General features: G+C 36.9%; 2 protein-coding genes across 4 annotated transcripts; both read left to right on the plus strand.

The window, feature by feature from the left end:
- The first annotated feature begins 778 nt into the window (after positions 1-778).
- Positions 779-8,651, plus strand: LOC139984929 (uncharacterized). 2 transcript variants are annotated; one of them, XM_071999073.1, is made up of 6 exons: positions 779-1,923; positions 2,956-3,012; positions 4,008-4,130; positions 4,818-4,952; positions 5,352-5,472; positions 6,504-8,651. In XM_071999073.1, exons 1-6 carry the CDS (start codon positions 1,699-1,701, stop codon positions 6,566-6,568), a joined length of 726 nt encoding a protein of 241 aa, XP_071855174.1. In that variant the 5' UTR covers positions 779-1,698; the 3' UTR covers positions 6,569-8,651. The 2 variants fall into 2 exon arrangements, with proteins under 2 accessions (XP_071855174.1, XP_071855173.1); XM_071999072.1 differs by lacking the exon at positions 6,504-8,651 and having other exon boundaries at positions 5,352-5,610.
- A 94-nt stretch (positions 8,652-8,745) lies between these two features.
- Positions 8,746-18,970, plus strand: LOC139984926 (solute carrier family 35 member G1-like). Of its 2 annotated transcripts, none has more exons than XM_071999065.1 (3): positions 8,746-8,881; positions 13,989-14,104; positions 15,036-18,970. In XM_071999065.1, the coding sequence occupies exons 2-3, from the start codon at positions 14,049-14,051 to the stop codon at positions 16,012-16,014; spliced, it is 1,035 nt and encodes a 344-aa protein (XP_071855166.1). In that variant the 5' UTR covers positions 8,746-8,881; positions 13,989-14,048; the 3' UTR covers positions 16,015-18,970. The 2 variants fall into 2 exon arrangements, with proteins under 2 accessions (XP_071855166.1, XP_071855167.1); XM_071999066.1 differs by lacking the exon at positions 8,746-8,881 and adding an exon at positions 10,661-12,910.
- The last annotated feature ends 753 nt before the right edge of the window (positions 18,971-19,723 follow it).

Consider the following 19,723-nt stretch of genomic DNA (forward strand, 5'->3'; position numbering starts at 1 on the left):
CGTTTATCTCAATAGCTCAATAGGTTTGACTAGGTATGTCGGAACAATATAGTGGCGTGAGCAAAGGGCTCTATCATACCTCTGTTTAATGGAAGCCAATGTACATCAGTGGTGTAGGAAGCTATCAAAAAGTCGATGGTGGGTGTGGGGGGGGGGGGAGAGGGGCAGAAATCCGGAGGCCATTTACATTGTTTTCTCGTAAATTCAAATTTTGTCTTGAAATTTCAAACTGTAATTATACCGAAGTTTCTAATTCAAATCTTCAAAATTAGACACAGAACAACCATCCACATACCCAAATCCATCCAACCCACTCGTCGCCTTTGACGACCTGTGCACGTCACTGCGCAAAAATAACCTCTGTAATTTGGCAATGCGTTAAGGGTCAAGTGTGTTAGCTTCATATAACCTTTCAGCATTACACTCCCCTCTAAGTATTCCGATGTACTCCAAACACTCGAGGTATTAAAATTTTCCTGAGTAGCTTTTCATTATTTTTCTGCAGATATTATCAACAATTGTCATCAATCTTCTTTCTTCTTGAAAACACAAAACTAAAGATTAACTATTCAAAGGGTTAATCCACTTGGGCAAAGTCTATTGATTAATAAATAACTGGTAACGGAAACCTTTGCGTCCACTATGTATCTCCATGGTTACCGTAGATGGCCTCCTCTGATACGTGTCCACAAGTTCAAATTCCAAGGAATTCAGTGATTTGTCAAGTAGACTTAATATGTTATATTTTCCATAAACAATTCAAGCCGAATGCTGGTAGGCTCAACTTATAAGTTTTAAAAATTATTCGCTATTTCATGTATGAATGAATATTCATGTTATGGAATTGGTGTCATTTGATTTCATTTAAAGGATAAAATAAATGGGTATATGATAATCGTACGTGAACGTATCGTGATAACATATCTAATTGATTTCAAGTGGTTTTACAAGCAGACGATGGCTCATTTGCGCTACACAGTAGTATTAAAATTTGTGTCTTTTCTTCCGAGGATTTGGAACCAGAACCTTGAGCACATATATTTGCGAGGAAATTCATGTCATATTTTCTGTTAAACAAGGATCGATGGAACAATTTATTTCTGAAATCTCTTTTCTTTTGAGACAAGAATCCTTTCACAGAAAAAAGAGGTGGACACCAATGCTTCGAAGAAAAAAGTGATAATTATTTGTATAGAAACCTCTATAAACTTGATCTTTGTAAGGTTGTCAACCAAAGTTGTAATTTATTTCTAACATTTCATATGCTACTGTGGTCATTTACGTCACATGGAACACAGTAAAAGATGTTCGATTATATTTATACTACATTAGTTAAAATAATTACTCTACTTTCCTCTGACTGAAAGAAAAACTTAGCGTCCGTCTTCTTGTGATGTCAACAGTGTATGAAAGAAGTTCTGACAATTTCCTCCATTCTATTCTCATCTTTGTTAAATGACAAGAGCGTAAGAGACACTACGTGAATTGATTTCACAATTCAAACTAAAGTACAAAGCTTTATACGAAGCCATATACTTCAGGACTGCCCAGACAATGAAGATAATATGTTGATTCGTCGTCCTGTTGTCATCACCTATTAACTGGAATTGTTTTACGTTTGTATATGTTTGTTTCCCTTTTTGAAATGTCAGTTTTGCAAAAATAGCATTTTACACTTTGTTGTTTGTGTGTTTTGGAATGTCCTATTACACGGGAGGCCGGTATTATCCACCGGTGACGCAGCGTGGACAAATGGAGAAAGCATACGCACCGGAGCGAACTTCGGTAATCGGACAAGGTCTAGTGATTGTCGGTGTAATACAAATCCTAATTGGATTACTGGCGTTTCTCATTGCGATATATCGAATCGTTGGTGCTTGTCAACTTGGAAGCATTGCCACCGGTACCTGGGTCGGTGCATTTGTAAGTCGGCTATTATCTTTTCCTTTTGGCAAGAGTTTATAATAGTTATGGTAAGTTAAGGAAAAAGGGGGTATGTAGGGAAGAAACGATTTGCTGAAGGTAATATGATTTTTTTTCCAGCCTTTCGATTTTGAGGCATTACAAAATTGCACTATACTGTTTTTTGAGTTTTTCTATGAGTATAAACGTAACATTGATTGGTTGTTTGGAACGTGCGTTGCAGGCAGCAGATGTGTCCCATTTGGCTTGCCATATGACGATAACATGTATGAGCACTATAAGAGCAGCTTCGGTAGGCTACATTTTATGGCGCGTTGCGTATGATGACGAGTCTTGTGAACTATGTTATGATTTTATCATAGCAACGGAGAGGCTGGAGAGCAAGCTCAAGTTTGAGTTAATTTAAACGATAATATCATTATGAAACCCAGCTAGGTCCAAATCATCACTTCCCTATACCCTTACCGATTTTGTGTGTTTTAAGTTACCTATTATAGCAGCTCCATTTGAATTATTGGTTTTTATCCAAAGTACAATATTGATAGAGATTTCCTCAACTTATATATGTGCTAAACATTTCTTACTGAAACTTGTTCATATTTGTATTTAAACCAAAGAATAGTCTATATTTCTTACTTACTTCTGGTTATCTAAGTGATTCTTAGATGCAATCCATTCTTTGAAGTAAACTTCGTCGTATAATAAATCGAAACGGCGCCATTATTAGCGATTATCATGTCTATGGGAACTTCCCATAGTTTCATATTACTGTTGTCACATTCCATAACGCATAGATGTGCATATTTTAAACACATTCCATAAAGTAAATATGAAAGAGTTAGAGTAACTTATAGCGTATAGACTAAGAAAAATGCGGCCAGCTCAAAGTCTCAAGTGCGCCATTACGGAAAAATTGAACGACCCCACCACTCCATCTGCATAATTATATACCAATTAGTAAAAGTAAAACTCAGGTTAGGCCTTTATTAATATGTGTTTATTCGTATAATGTTCTCTTTTTTAAATTCATAGATTATGATATTGGGGGTACTTGCCATCATTGCCGGTCAGAGCAGAGACGAAAAGTCGGTAAGTATATCAAGAAACCAAGTCAGTTTTAGTCATGAGTAGATTTGTATAGTAGGCCTATGAGAGCAACACCATGAGTACACAGAGTACATAACTCTAAGCACGAGTTGGAGTATATAACGTTTGCACTAAGTAAATATTCTCATATAGTCAATATTTCTCGCGTAAACGTCTAAAGTAACCTACGAAGTCACTAGTCTTAACGTGAATCAGTTGGCAAGAGTTTTTATTTTTTTTAAAGATCTCGTGTCTGTACATCGTGTTTTTACCTCCATGGTTACACACAGCTACCATTTGTTACGCTCCTATCGTCACATAATTCCTTCATGACTGTGGTATCACTGTTCTCTTGACCCCGAAACACTATCCCGTTACGGTCCGTTACGGTCATCTCATCTCGAACACTGCAGTACACTGAGAGTCTATTATTAAACAATAGCTTTATTGTATTATTAAACAATAGCTTTATTGTCTGGTCATCCTTTTGTGGATGAGAGCCTGCAAGTGTTGGGTCAATTCTCGTGTCGGCTTTGACATCAGCTAATCTCTGATTAGAAATGGGTAGAGGAACGACCATGTCGAAAGTCCACCAATCTTCATAACCGTTGTTAGCATCTGGAAGGTAGACTCGACTCAACGTATCAGATAAAATGCACTTTCTTTTCTTCGGAGATTCGTCTGTTATCTGAGTAGCATTCGCTGCAGCCGCTTTGGTGCAGTTTGAAGAGGCTTCTTTTACCATCATCATTTCAACCTTTTTGTGGTCTGAGGGTACTTTGACCCTTCTCCCATCGGTGTATTGACAATGGCGTTTCTCTTATGTATCTACCTCTTCGCGGTAGATTTCAGCAATTCTGATACCATGTATCAAGATGGCGACATATAATGACTATTTAGACTTGTGATTGGCAAGGTGTGTCAAAAACCGATCTCAAAAGGGTACACATGTCTCTACTACAAGAAATTGCTGTTAGTTTAAAAACTTTCTTCCGCAGCTAACGACCGTAACTGTACTCTCATTTCTATCCATGTTTCTGGCGCTGGTGTTGCTGTCTATCGAGGGCGTTGCACTGAACCGGGAAATGAGTAACTGTGATCCGATCGAGAATGCCTGCGTGGTAAGATATTCATCAAAGACAAATTGTATGTGTGCAGTGCCGATATTTAGAACCAAATATCTTCGATGGTTTCTACCTCTACTTCTTCAGCAAGAGAACACCATACGGTGAGACATCAGTTGCGCAACGAGCTCTGTTGATACTCTCTCTGTTGAAATCATGTTTTGCTATCATATATAGTAAAAATGGCCACCTCAATTCCACTTTACGACATCGATACAACGCACAATACTTTAATAAAGAGGTTATTTTTTCCAGTATGTAGTTAAATCATTATAGCCTTGACGTCTTTACATATGTTAATGGGACAACAAGTATACCTGCTTGGTCGAAGATGGACAAACACTTTCTATGGGTTGGGATAAATGCCGGACAATACAATAGCCACAGGAGACAAGAGCGAGAGATTCTAAGGTAAAGGATCTACATGGCAACACTTCCAGACGAGACATTCAAACTTTCTGTTTTCGGGTTACACTTGCGTAGCACAATAAAGGGGACGAGTGAGGGGGGGGGGGGGGTTGAGTAGGGGTGCCATTGTGAAGCAGTGCGTGGGGCCCTAGATGGTGTACATCTAACATTTATATCTGGTAAACCTGGAGGGGGGGGGGGGGAGCTAACCACGCCACATATTTATAGAACTATTACTTAGTGAGCATGTAAATATTTTTGTTTTCTTTATTTCAGCCGTTGTGTTTCTTTGCCTCGACCAGTTTGGTTTTCATTGGTTTGTTTGAATTCTCTTTCTGTTTTGCTACTTCAATTATGGCTATAAATGTGACGCGTAGAACGGTCAAGACAGGACAACCAGTTCTGAACACAGTGAGTCTTCCTTCGATCTTAACGGTCATCAAGATTACCTGAGTTATATGGGGTGCAACCATCATTTTTATAATGCGGCCAGGGGAAGGGGATAATGGGGATAAAGTGAGGTATGTTAATTGTCCAATGTGAGGTATCTAAGGGATTGGGTGCTTAGATGCAAAATGGTGCATGAAACATGGTTGAAGAATTTTCAATTTTTATCATTGCACTGCACATACACGGTGTATAGTCATGCAGAGTTCACCGGGAATGTTATGTTTGTTAGTGTGGAGCCCATGAGTTTAATCGGGTGGGGCTATATCAGTCAAATATCAAACTTTGTGTTATGTTCTAGTGACATTTAAATTCGTCTTCAAACAGATGTATCGAACAGTTCTACATTATTATTCCAAACAGGTCGAACCATCGCCAAAGTGGGCGGTACCAAGCATTTATGAGATGAATCATAGGCAATACAATGAGGAACTTCTTGCGAGACGGATGGCCTTAGAACCACTGCCACCGCTGGGTGTCCGAAGTATGTCAGTTAAAGCACAGCAATTTGTGATCATATATAAACATAATATATACATATATGTATATACAAATATGTATATAAATATATAAATTTATAAATATGTGAATATATATATATACATATATATATATATATTTATATATATATATTTATTTATATATATATACACACACACATATATATATATATATATATATATATATATATATATATATATATATATGACATAGCATAACATAACATAAGATAACATGACATGACCTGACCTGACATATCATAACATAAATTAAAAAGTGCACCCTTAACCCCATTAAATACGACCACTCTTAGTAAAGAAAGTATCATATTTTTCTTAAAAGACAGCACAGAATCAGAACTAACAACCCATTCTGGCAAGTTATTCCATTCATTCACAACCCTTCGAGAGAACCTAAATTTTCTATTAACCAGAAAAAAATCTTCAACTAATTTGAGACAATGACTACGAGTTCGAGAAACAGTTAAACCTTCAAAAAATCACAAGCACCTAAAGTATCACTAGGGAACTTATAACCCGTATCATGCCACCACGGACTCTCCTCAATCCAAGTGTTGTTAGCCCAAGAGCTCTTAAACGACGTTCATAAGGGAGATGCCGAATGTGTGAAATAATCTTAGTAGCTCTCCTCTTAACCTGCTCCAGTATAAATTTATCCTTTTCCTAAAATGGATATTAAGCTTGTATAGCATACTCGTGATGTGGCCTTACTAACTGTTTTTACAAGTATAAAACAACATCTTTACGTGGGAAGAGGGAGTTACGCTTGGCGCAAATGGCTTTAAACAAACTAGTTATAATAACACCAAGATCACGCTCATCATCACTATTTCCTATATATATATATATATATATATAAATATATATATATATATATATATATATATATATAAATATATATATATATAAATATATATATATATGTATATATATATATACATCTACATATATTCAGATTTATATTATATTATTCCTCTCTTCCAAACGTTTGCAGGCTTCGATCACTCGACTCAAACGAATGTTCCACGACATGATGAGGACCGATATCGGTTTCCTTAGGTTTACTTGAACTCAAGTTGACACTGGACAGCACTTACATAATATCCTATTTATCTTTAGCCTATATCGTCTCGGCGAGTTCATACGAAGGAACCATATGAAAAGGCACTCGACGATATTAACAACACAAGGAACTACTGTAAGAATCGGACGCAAGCTACTGAGCGTGTCATACCGTATACCAGTTAAGTACTAGGACTGGAGGCGGACTCAGTTAATGATTGGGTCTTATTTCGATTCTAAAAGGCTCTAACAAATTGTCTTGGTTTAGTCGCATTGCTGTATTTTATATTTCCCTGTGTATATATTATTTCATCAGTCCAACTAACATGAAGTCCTTGTTACTTAAACTTGTACACATGTAATATCCTACCATTTTATAAAGTGTTGTGTTATAGTGCTACTAATAGGTGAAAGCAGGCCGGCGAAGGGAAAGACGTTGGGGAAGAGGGAGGAGGAGTGTGGAGATTGGCAACGGAACATACCAACGGGTTTTTGATAAACCTCAGAAAATCCCCTTATCGTTAAGAAAGAAAATGCATTTTTCAGTTTTTTTAAAAAAAAGTGGCATTTTTTCGAAACAAAAAAACAAGTGATCATGTTGTGGGGACTTTTTAAGGTGAAGTTTTGAGTTTGCCAACGCAAAGTAACATGTCCCAATGCCCTTCGAAGTTTGTTCCTCTCCCTCACCCTACCCCTAACCCCTCCCGAAGATGAATGAAACCTCTTTCATCTCCTTTGTAAAATGTTCCATTTGTTAATTGTAGTTCTATTTATGTTTCATACTGAAAATTGTCAGGATTATCATCCATCAATGAAATAATAATGTCTTACATCAAGGAATACGTTAACACTTACAACCACAGTTATTGACCCAAATGACGTAATATTTAGACTTTTTCAAGATATCTGTATGGTATTACGTATAATGAATTTAAAATTGTGATAATGGAATAGCATTAACCTTAGTTATTCTTATCTATTAAGGACGCACATCTCTAGACAGGTATGACTGCAGCACGGTGTCAATTTTAGGGTGTAAAGAAAGTTATAAGATAACGAATATTGCAATCTAATTTTGAAAATACATAAAGTTAATAAAACAATGATGAGTAAGATTTCATAAACGCGTCTTGGTTACTCAACATAATCTTCCAACGATATGATCGTGTTTTGATTTGCGGAGGCGCACTGCAACTATTAGTAAGGTTAAAATTTACATTTATATGTGTTCCATGTTACACCGAAGATGTTGTTTAGAATTTGTTACAACTTGATGAAACCACAATCAATCGTTGATAAGAAACTAATAACTAAATATACGTGATATATTCATGTTCTATTCGTTAATGCATTCTGAACATTCATGTTCAACTTAAGACTACGCAAAAGACAACTTGAATTAAAATTCTCAACGTTTGATAATTGGTTGATAAGTTCCCCGACTTTGATGTCTCTCGTTAATATTCAATGCTAAATACCTGTCGTCATGTTCATCAATAAATTCGTAATCAAATTGACTGTCTCGGGTTTCATCATGACCTCTCCTTGAGATACTGTAGTAACTTGCTGAAGAGGCGCCAGCTTGTACTTCTCTTGGACGATCTCTTTCATACCTCGGCGGACCAATGTGACCTTTACTTTTATTTGCTCTGTGTTTAGAATCGTTCTGATAGAAACCCTCGTTGTCATTTTCCTGATAACCAGCTGGTCCAACCTTTTTGACATTTACTGCACTTTCTGGTTTAGAGACTGCTCTTCCAATCACATGTAACTTAGGTGGTGACGGTTGCCGTATTTCGTTGTCTGAGGCTGTATCGCGGTGCTTTGGTAATCGATAATACATGATACAGGTTATAACCAACGCTGCAGATATTATTATTACCAACATTGATAGAACGACAAGTGCTGGCAGGGGATTGCCGCCTTTTTGGCCCAACTCTTCTTGCCGTGTTAGAGGAGTCGTTTGGTCGTCAACTGTCGGTGATGTGCTGGATGGATATAATGACAGCTCTATTTCATGCTGAGCACCATTCGAATTTGTACATGTATAACGGCCTTCCCACTCGGCACCCATGCTTTCTATCACTATTGGTTGATAGGTACGAACTGATAGTGAAGACTTGATCAAGTCGCTTCCTCGATAAATCATCCAATTCACGTCACCGGAGGTATTTGGACAAACGATCTCCACCCTTTCACCAACACGAGGATTAAGAACGGTATAACAGCCGAACTCATTTTGTGACAACGACAGGAGGGGTCGACCCTTTACATGGAGAGGTTCCTGACAAAGAGGTCCAACTGAATCAGGTAAGCCAAGAATAATTCTCAGCGAGGAATTTTCATTCGCGATAAATCTTTGCAGGCAGTCACAGTTCCACGGATTTCCTTTCAAATTTAAGCTATAGATAATATATTGCCAATCGCGTACTTGATTTTCATTAATTTTAGTTATGTTGTTATTTTGTAGGTCGACGCTGACATTCTTTGTAATAAATGACAAAATCTCAATGGATATAGCAGTGATTTTGTTATTGCCGAGTAGGAAAGTGGCGACCCGGTTTTGACGGGCTCGGTCAACGATACGAACCTTCTTGAGGTTGTTGTAGGATACATCAATTTCATAGTGATCAGCAAGACCAATATGTAGAAACGTGGTATCGTTCAAGGATTCAATAATGTTGTTCGACAAATTCAAGATAAGTTTCCTAAAACGAATTTCTCCGGAAAATGTGTCCACAACTGTTATTTGATTGTAACTGATGTCCAGAACCAATTCCGATATGTTTAAGGATAGAAAGTCACCTAAATTGAACTGTGTGAACTTATTATGAGAGAAATTGAGCCTTCCAAATGGCTTCAAACTTCCACAACTACTAATTCCACTAATATTCCTTAAGCCGTGACCGCTACAATCTAGTTCTAATGGCCTTTTACTCGATACTTTCGTAATACACGGACAATACTGACCATAAACTGATTGAAAATTAGCTACAAAGCTCATCGTCCAAGTTAAAACGATCATCTTATACCAAAACCAAACAATCATTCGCGTCTTCATTTTGAAGAAATGTATCCAGATTCCTATGCACAAAGTAGAACTAAGTTATCGAAGGTGACTTTTCAGAAGATGTTTCCAAATTCACGAAATGCAATAACGTCCTTCGGACGACAAATGTTCAATATTAATGTCCAGACACATAACAAGTAAACCAAATTGGCTACATATATGATCACTAAGGGACAAATTAATAGTTTAGATCCTCTTTTCAATGTATATGTGGGTCCTTTTTTATCCACCAATACAATTCGCTTGGTTTAACGAGAACAAGGAACTATACTGTTAGCATGATTACTATGTTTTAGTACTTGTTTCACAGTAGGTTATTATACTTTGACTATTATGTTTAGTCAAACCAGTACAACATAAGTATACACACAGCAACCGAACTCCCAAAATGTCTTGTGACTTGGCTATGTCTCTTATTCAATGATATGGCTATAAGCCAAGCCAATTGTTAACTGCGTCATATCCGTTCAACTTTAAATAATTTAAGGAAACATACTCGGAGTAAAACAACAAACCAAAACGAAAGTTCTCGAAACCGAAACTAGGAAGCTTACCACACAAAAACAAAATGAATGCGTTGATGATATAATGAAAGTTCTTCTCTTTTTAAATATTATTTGCAAAAGCCAAGAGAGACAAAGCGTCACATTTATAAACTTCAGTTTCACCTTAACGAATATGGTCTACCAGTTCCTCTTGCATAGAGACCATTTGTACAAAAGCAAAGTGGTTCCTTGTTTCACTTGTGGCAAAATTCCCACAGGCTTTTTATTGTTACAATTAGCGAAAACGTGGATAAGCCTTTACTTTGATTGCTTGACGGAGTAGGGTGTCGAGAGGAGGGGGTAGGAGGTGATAGAAGGGGAGTTGGGGAGGAATGGCTTGGGGGAGGATCGAGGGGGGGGGGAGGAATTTCGACAATGTGCCAAACGGAAGAATGAGATCATTTGGGTAGAACGAGATCTACAGGTATATATTTTCTTGAATTTGTCTCTGGAATATATCATTGAAAGAGGTGGGGGGGGGGGGGGGGGGGTTCAAGGTCATTTCGGGAGGTATCTGTCACTCCTGTAAGACCTGCTGACTAATAAGCATGTGAATATTACCGGCATATATGTAATTAAAAGATAAATTTATGCAGAAGTTTGATTCGCCATATTCTAAGAAGAATAAGAAAACAATTTTGTGCTGGTAGCGTTTCTATAACTGTTCCCGGTTGTAAGAAACTCAACTTTAATATTTTGGTAAAACGCTTGAAATATCCTGAATAGGGCTAAATTAAGGTTGGCTTGGGCTCACTAATGCAGACGGCATACAGTAAATGTTATTGTCTAATGGCTATTTCAACGATGCTAATTACTCCCCCCAAAAAATCAGTTGCATCTGAGGAACTGACCTAATGGGCTGTGGACTAGGTAGTTTAGCCACTTTAATTGACACTCCTCTGTTGCTTAAGCGGTCACATCTTATAACAAAAATTGGAAAAGTGTTACAGAAAACCTGAAACAGATAGCAATGTTTTTTGATTAAGCGGTATACAAATAAGAGATACAAATAATTACTAATATAATTAACAAACCCCTTTCATTATACGTTATGTATTTACATAATATAACAACAATCTAACATACATGGAAACAGACCAAGAATGCCCTCATGTATTGGTTTCTTTCTTCATAATCCCTTTGCAATGAAAACGCTCAAATATGATATTTCGTACCTGAAGGTAAATAATCAAATGTATTGGCTTCTTCTACAAATCACATTCCATCGTTTGAGATCGGAGAATGTTTAATCGAACCAAGTCAGCAAGCTCGCAACTTGGGAGTTGTGTTTGATTCGTCTTTAAGTGCTGACGTCCATATTGGTAAAGTATGCCAGAGAGCATTCCACAACATCAGGATCATTTCGATGATTCGACAGTTTATTAACTCCAAAACAACTGCCACTTTGGTGCAGTCGTGTGTTCTGTCACATCTTGACTATTGCAATGCTCTCCTCATTGGATTACCTAAACATCTTCTTAATAAGCTTCAACGTGCTCAGAACTGTGCTGCTAGATTTGTAACAAAAGCAAGAAAAAAAACACCAACATATAACACCAATTCTTAAAGAGCTTCACTGGCTTAAAATTGCGGACAGAATCAATTATGAATTTCTTCTCCTTGTGTTCAAAGCAAGGAATGGTTTAGAACCAAATTTACCTACAGGATCTTCTCCAAGAATACAGACCTAGCAGGGTGCTTCGTTCAAGCAAACAACATATGCTATCTGTTCGAATTTCCACCTATGGGGATTGTTGCTTTGCTAGATCACCTCCACAACTCTGGAACAGTCTCCCCTTTCATCTGAAAACACTCCAGCATGTGTCAACTTTCCAGAAAGAACCCAAGTCGTTCTTATTCATGAATGCGTATCCATTTGTTTGATAATTGTTGTGTCCCTTCTGTGTACTTTGATCCTGCAGCGCTTCTGAGCTTTTTTTTAACTGGATATAAGCGCTTTACAAATGCTTATTATTATTATTATTATTATTATTATTATTACTGGTAATTACTAGAGAATATAACGCATATGTAATGAACCGTGTCTAGACATTCATACCGTAGACGAATCGATGAAATTTAAAGCGATGTATCAAAAGTTAATTGAAGCTTAAATAAAAAACAAGAACGATATTTGACCTGTCAGAAAAAGGGGATAAACTTTGATCAACAATATCTCGAGTTGCGGTCAAGATATCGAGACGGGGTTTGTCAGTGTATAACTCGTGTGTAATGCTGTTTTCTTTGAAGTTTATGGCAAGAAGCATAATGAAGTTTGCCACAGGACTACCACTTTAAACATTTCTATTACCAACCTGCATATTTTAGATATATATTTATTATTATTACAAACAACCTTGTAGTCGGGCTTTATGGAGTTTTGTGTAATTGAATTCATTTATCTGAAGCCAACACGATGTTATATTCAATTTCATTGGATCATGACGAAACAAGAAGAAGATGACAACCGATGGACATTTTTTTTATTAATTATAATAACTGACAGACCAGCATACATATCTGGTTTTCGAAACTGAGATGAGACTGAACTGAGGAGTGTAGCATCATTTATACGATATTATTTGATACAGGAACATAACTCGTAATTCACTTAGCCTGACATCTTTTTTGAAACAAGAAGTACACTTCCATTAAATATTTGATTATATGGAGTCAGTGATTGTATACGCATTCAGGGGAACTTGAAGAAATATAAGGGATCAGGTGAGTGAGTAATGAATTGATTAATTTATGCATCAAATTTTCATAGAATTTGTAGATGATTTCGATGTTTCTGATCGATCTATAAAAATATATTTTTAGACAAGTATGGAGTAAATGGGGTTGAACGGGAATATTCCACAAAATTGTTATATTAATGTTAATGTGTTACCTGCATATATCATAATTAAATGCAAAATATAGTCACCATGCAGGAAAAGGGTAGGCTTATTTTAGTTTAGATAAATTTGATTATTATTGATCCATTTGTAATGATAACCTCATGTTTGATCGCAAAACTCTAAATTAGAGCCACGAAATAGTTTCAATGGTTCGTAAATTTAAATATCGTGATGAGTTCGTGTCCCATAAATGGAAATTAGGATTTTCTTTATATTTTTCTTTTCCAAACATTTCAAAAATTAAAAGTACGGTATATAATTATATCGTGTTAGAGGCTGCGAATTTGGTGGAGTAACTTGAAAGGATAGACCAAAGGACAATTTGATGAAAGAGAAAATATATTCTAGACATTGATGTGAAGCTTCCATCCACCTCTTAACAGCCGGTTTAAGGTTGACTCATTTTTGAAACAAAAGTAATTTTGAAATAAACATGTGCATGATGTTATAAAAGCACACACTGAATAACTTTCTAAAAATTAACATCCAGAATTCCTACCTCAAAATTGAACAATATTTCAATAAGTATAGAAAACATCTCACATATTCTTTTGGGAAGGAAATATACCATTCCCTACCCATCCCCCATTTATCAAGACGTCGAGTTTCAACTGAAGACGAACAAATACATTTTTATTTCGGGTATCTTGCAAGGTTTTTAAACTATTTAAATTCTTTCTGATGAAATAGGATACAGACTCAGTGTACCCTTCATACATGCAAGGTATACTGCAGTTTTTCTTAAATTGTATCACAAAGGATTATACATGTTGTCAAAAACCTGACCAATTGATTACCTTTCTTCACAAACAATATAAAGTACAGGCCATTATAGCATATGGAAGTGACAGATTTGTGTAGTAATAATTTTTATTTTATTTTTGTGTATGGTTCTATAGCGTTAAACACGAAATCGTGACTATCATATACCAGCAACGAAATCAGCAAATTTCAGCTTTATGGAGCATATGGAGTCAATAAAGTTAATTGAGGAAGATGGATTTGATGATAAGAGGTGAGAAAAATTATCTTTGGTTTTCTGTTTCATTTTTAATTTCACTCTCTTTCTTCTTCAATTAGATTATTTTTTCCCTTCTTCATGACCATATTTTGAGTAACAGTCTGTACATTTTTTTAAACTGACAGAGAAACGTAAACATGAAATACTCATTAATATAACTCATCGTGATAGATGCACACTAACAAGTTTGTTTAAGTGTTTTTCCTTAAAATCTACCATTTACTTTTTTAATTTCAACTATCATTGTCTTGAAATCTCTATTTCGAATTTCCATTGAATTTTCACGAGAATGCTTTAATACATATTCTTCGTTTATGAGTAAAAAATCAAGTGTCATCTGGACTATCCTTTTCACCCTGCACTGTATTGAAGATATATAATATATTTTAACAAAATCGATCATTATAAAGGGCAATTATTTTATTGGTTCTTCAAACTTAAAGTATTGCAACAACAAACCGGTTCTGCTTTTGGAATATGTTTAATTTCTTTCTCTCTTTAATGACCTAAAGTGAAGTCACAGTACCCAAAATATCAATTTAAGAAGTAAGAAATACATGATAGCTCATCCTCATCTGGCACACAAATGTTATTTTGTAGGAGGGAGGTGGAGGGGATGGTCGGAGGAGAATAATTCTCGATTCGAAATTCGAAAAAGAATTGGAAAAATGACAATTTGCAGGCCAACATAATGCAGGCTAACTGCACTTTGCTCACTTAGTGTAGTAGCGTAAATAACAAACCAGACAAATAAGAAATCAGATGAACTATTGTTATCCGTCGATAAAAATTGTTCATCAAACGTGCATTTGGCTTGCCATGGACGTATCCTACTGATTACAATAAAGGTAACTTATTCACTAGACAATAATACAATCTGATATTATATCATTTTATACATGAAATCAGTTTTTCTTTTCTTCAGAGACGTGAATGAAGAAAGTAACCATGGTGATGAGGACAGAGATGATTCGGTCGTTAAGAGAATCTGGAGAGCCACGTTGCACACTGTATCGGCGCGCCGCGGCGTAATTTACGCCATTACAACGGGCGTTTTGTTAGGGTGTCAATTTTCCGCTGTGAAAGCAATCACGTTATCCCCTTACCAAATCATGGCTTTACGCAGCTTTCTGTTTCTCCCATATATCATCTTCGTCGCCTGGGACAGAAGCAATGGTTATGACGTCATAGATTTGCTATGTTACATCTCTTATGGAGTATTCAACTCACTTGGGTTATTACTTGCTTACGTTGCTCTACAATTTGCTCAAATCGGAAACGTCAGCGCTATCAGTTCAAATTTACCAATTCCATCTGTTTTGCTTGCTTTAGTATTTTTCAAAGAACCTCTCACCATATTTGGAGTAACCTTTCTAATCATTAATTTTATTGGCCTAATCCTCGTATCGCAACCGCCATTTTTATTTCCTAGTGGTGGCGAAGACGTCGCTCTGCAGGCGGCCTTCGAAAGCTCAAACGAATTCGTAGGTGCACTGATAGCTCTGATGAGCCTGATCGGGCTGTCTTCATCTACGATCTTCACGAGAAAACTGACTTATCGAGGAAATGTCGACCCGGCTTTACTTTCTTTCATTCCGGGTACGACTGGAGTTTTGATACCAGGATCGGTTCTACTTTTTAATCAAACTTGGGATTATTTCCAGTCAGTAGAAGAAGGTTTTATTTGTCTACTTGTCGGGATTCTGTCTGCTATTGGAAATATATCCCTCGTACTAGCATTAAAATATGAAGATGTCAGTTTAGTTACGATACTATTTACATTGAGCGCTCCAGTAGCCTTCGTTCTAGGAATAATACTATTTCAAGAGATTCCGGACTTCATATCAGTAATTGGAGCTACTTTAATTTTAGGTTCTACTTTTGGACTTTTGTGGAGAAAGTAAATGTTTTTTCTTATTAACCTTTTCCACGATAATTATGTAAGGTAGAATGCAGTCTCTTTTAAGGATGCGAGATTGGTTTCGTTAATTATTTAAGTCGTCCACTTAATTGGACTGTATTTATACTGTATCTTTGTGTTATGCGTTAGTGTTTTTCTTTTAAGAACGTGAATCCTCAAGAAACAGGGTGTGACGAATTTCGCAATGAATGTTGCAGTAGTAAATCAATGTTGAGCTTAAATTCGTGCATCTTGACGACAGATATCAGGAAATATCTAACTGCATTGGAAGGGTGTTTAAAGAAGAGTGGGAGGGTGGTTGGATAGATGGGTTTGTGGGTGGTGAAATGTGTATTTTACCGTCTTACTAGTATATGTATGACGTATCCGCTAGTTTAAATCAAATATTTAACCAAACTTAACAAGCAAAACCAAACACATGAGAATGGACTAATATTTTTGCGTCTTTATTTTAAACGACTAAATGCCGAACTGATCTAAGATGATGTATATACAATCTGGTATCATGATATGTGGGTGATAGGTCAGCGGACGGACCAACGGGTGGTTTCTAACAACCCCGGGAAGACTGCGTCAGAATTCTAAAACTTTATCAATAAACTACCAGGGAGTTGTTATGGAATGTAAAGTGTGAATCTAGATGTTGATGATTCCGGCCATGGGAACTTTGACAAAATAACTCTGACATTTTACATTATGTTAACCCAGTGTCATGATATTGGGTGTGCCAGGTGTGTTAAGGGAAATAAGTGGAGATTAACTATAGCTATTGTCTTCACTCCCCTATTGTCTTAACCGACCCACTCCCCCCCCCCCCTCACTCACCCCTCTCTCGCTCTCCCCTAGAAGTAATTATAACATTACTTAATCTGTCAGTGATAAGTTTAATGTCATTTGAATGACATTTGAATTTGTTACAACTTGATGAAACCACAATCGATCGTTGATGGAAACTAATAACTAAATATCCATGATATATTATTTGGTTCCATATGAATATTCATGTTCTACTCGTTAATCCATTCTGATTACACATGATCTATTACTTTATTCTATTTGGAATATTCACGATCTATTACTTAACCACTCTGAACTTTCATGATCAACTTTAAACTACGCAAAAGAGGCTACTTGAATTCAAATTTCTCAACGTTTGATAATTGGTTGATAAGTTCCCCGACTTTGATGTCTCTCATTAATATTCAATGCTAAATACCTGTCGTCATGGACATCAATAAATTCGTAATCAAATTGACTGTCTCGGGTTTCTTCATGACCACTCCTTGAGGTATTGTAGTAACTTGCTGAAGAGGCGCCAGCTTGTACTTCTCTTGGACGATCTCTTTCATACTTCGGCGGACCAATGTTACCTTTCCCTTCATTTGCTCTGTGCTTAGAATCTTTCTGATAGAAACCCTCGTTGTCATTTTCCTGATAACCAGCTGGTCCAACCTTTTTGACATTAACTAGACTTTCTGGTTTAGAGACTGCTCTTCCAATCACATGTAACTTAGGTGGTGTCGGTTGCCGTATTTCGTTTTCTGAGGCCGTGGTATCGCGGTGTTTTGGTAATCGAAAATACATGATACAGGTTATAACCAACGCTGCAGATATTATTATTACCAACATTGATAGAACGACAAGTGCTGGCAGGGGATTGCCGCCTTTTTGGCCAAACTCTTCTTGCCGTGTTGGAGGAGTCGTTTGGTCGTCAACTGTCGGTGATGTGCTGGATGGATATAATAACACCTCTATTTCATGCTGAAAACCATTCGAATTTGTACATGTATAACGGCCTTCCCACTCGGCACCCATGCTTTCTATCACTAGTGGTTGATAGGTACGAACTGATAGTGAAGACTTTATCAAGTCGTTTCCTCGATAAATCATCCAATTCACGTTACCGGAGGTATTTGGACAAACGATTTCCACCCTTTCACCAACACGAGGATTAAGAACGGTAGAGCAGCCGAACTCATTTTGTGACAACGACAGGAGAGGTCGACCCCTTACATGGAGAGGTTCCTGACAAAGAGGTCCAACTGACTCAGGTAAGCCAAGAAGAATTCTAAGCGAAGAATTCTCATTCGCGACAAATCTTTGAAGGCAGTCACAGGTCCACGGATTTCCTTTCAAATTTATGCTGTAAATAACATATTGCCAATCGCGTACTTGATTTTCATTGATGTTTGTTATGTTGTTATTTTGTAGGTCGACGCTGACATTTTTTGTAATAAATGACAAAATGTCAATGGATACAGCAGTGATTTTGTTATTGCCGAGTAGGAAAATGGCGACCCGGTTTTGACGGGCTCGGTCAACGATACGAACCTTCTTGAGGTTGTTGTGAGATGCATCAATTTCATAGTGATCAGCAAGACCAATATGTAGAAACGTGGTATCGTCCAAGGATTCAATAATGTTGTTCGACATATTCAAGACAAGTTTCCCAAAACGAGTTATTCCAGAAAATGTATCCACAGCTGCTATTTGATTGTAACTGATGTCCAGAACCAATTCCGGTATCGATATGTTTAATTTCCTGTTCAAGGGTAGAAAGTTACCTAACTTGAAATGTGTGAACGTATTATGAGAGAAATTGAGCCTTCCAAATGGCCTCAAATCTCCACAACTACTAATTTCATTGATATTCCTTAAGCCGAGACCGCTACAATCTAGTTCTAATGGCCTGTTTCTCGATACTTTTCTAATACACGGACACGACTGACCACAAACTGATTGAAACTTAGCTACAAAGCTCATCAACCAAGTTAAAACGATCATCTTACATAACCGAACAATCATTTGCGTCTTCATTTTGAAGAGAACTATCCAGGTTGCTTTGCTCAAAGTAGAACTAAGTTATCGAAGGTGACTTTTCAGAAGATGTTTCCAAATTCACGAAAGGCAATAACGTCATTCGGACTATAGATGTACAATACTAATATCCAGATACATAGGCCAACAACAAGTAAACGAAAGAGTCTACATGAACGATCACAAATGGACAAATTAATAGTTTAGTTCCTCTTTTCAATGTATATGCGGTTCCTTTTATATCCACCAACACACAGTAACCGAACTCTCCAAATGTCGTGACTTGGCTATGGCTCGTTCTCGAAATCGAACTAGGAAGTTAACCACACAACAACTTGAATGCGATTATGATATAGTGAAAGTTTTTTGTTTTGTTTCTTGGCAAAAGCCATGTGGGACAAATGGTCACACTCATAAACATCAGTTTCACTTTAAAGAGGCCATGACTCGCAAAATCCAACTAATCGAGAGTAACTTCCTCTGAATCTATGGGAAAATCTATGTTCAAAACTATTGTCATCACCTTCAAAACCTCAAGGACTAATTAGAAATTAACGTTTTAATATTCGCATCCAGAAACAGACCGCTGAAAAAAATGCGATTTCAAAACAAGACAACGATGACGTCATGTTAGGAACACATGTGCCAAGCCCAGGCATGTACCGGATGCGCGACGAGCATACTGTCACACATACACGCACATTTACACTGAGAGAACAACCACTATATAACGCTATATCGTTAGAAACTTCAAGTCAATTTCCGTGGACTTATACCAGTTTCTAGCAACTCAAATTGACATATACCTATTTAAATCGACATATCATCGATTTAGCTCATTAACATATGCCAAATCCCTATTTCGGTGATGATTG

This window comes from Apostichopus japonicus, chromosome 17 (genome assembly GCF_037975245.1).
Source record: "Apostichopus japonicus isolate 1M-3 chromosome 17, ASM3797524v1, whole genome shotgun sequence".
Taxonomy (NCBI): domain Eukaryota; kingdom Metazoa; phylum Echinodermata; class Holothuroidea; order Aspidochirotida; family Stichopodidae; genus Apostichopus; species Apostichopus japonicus.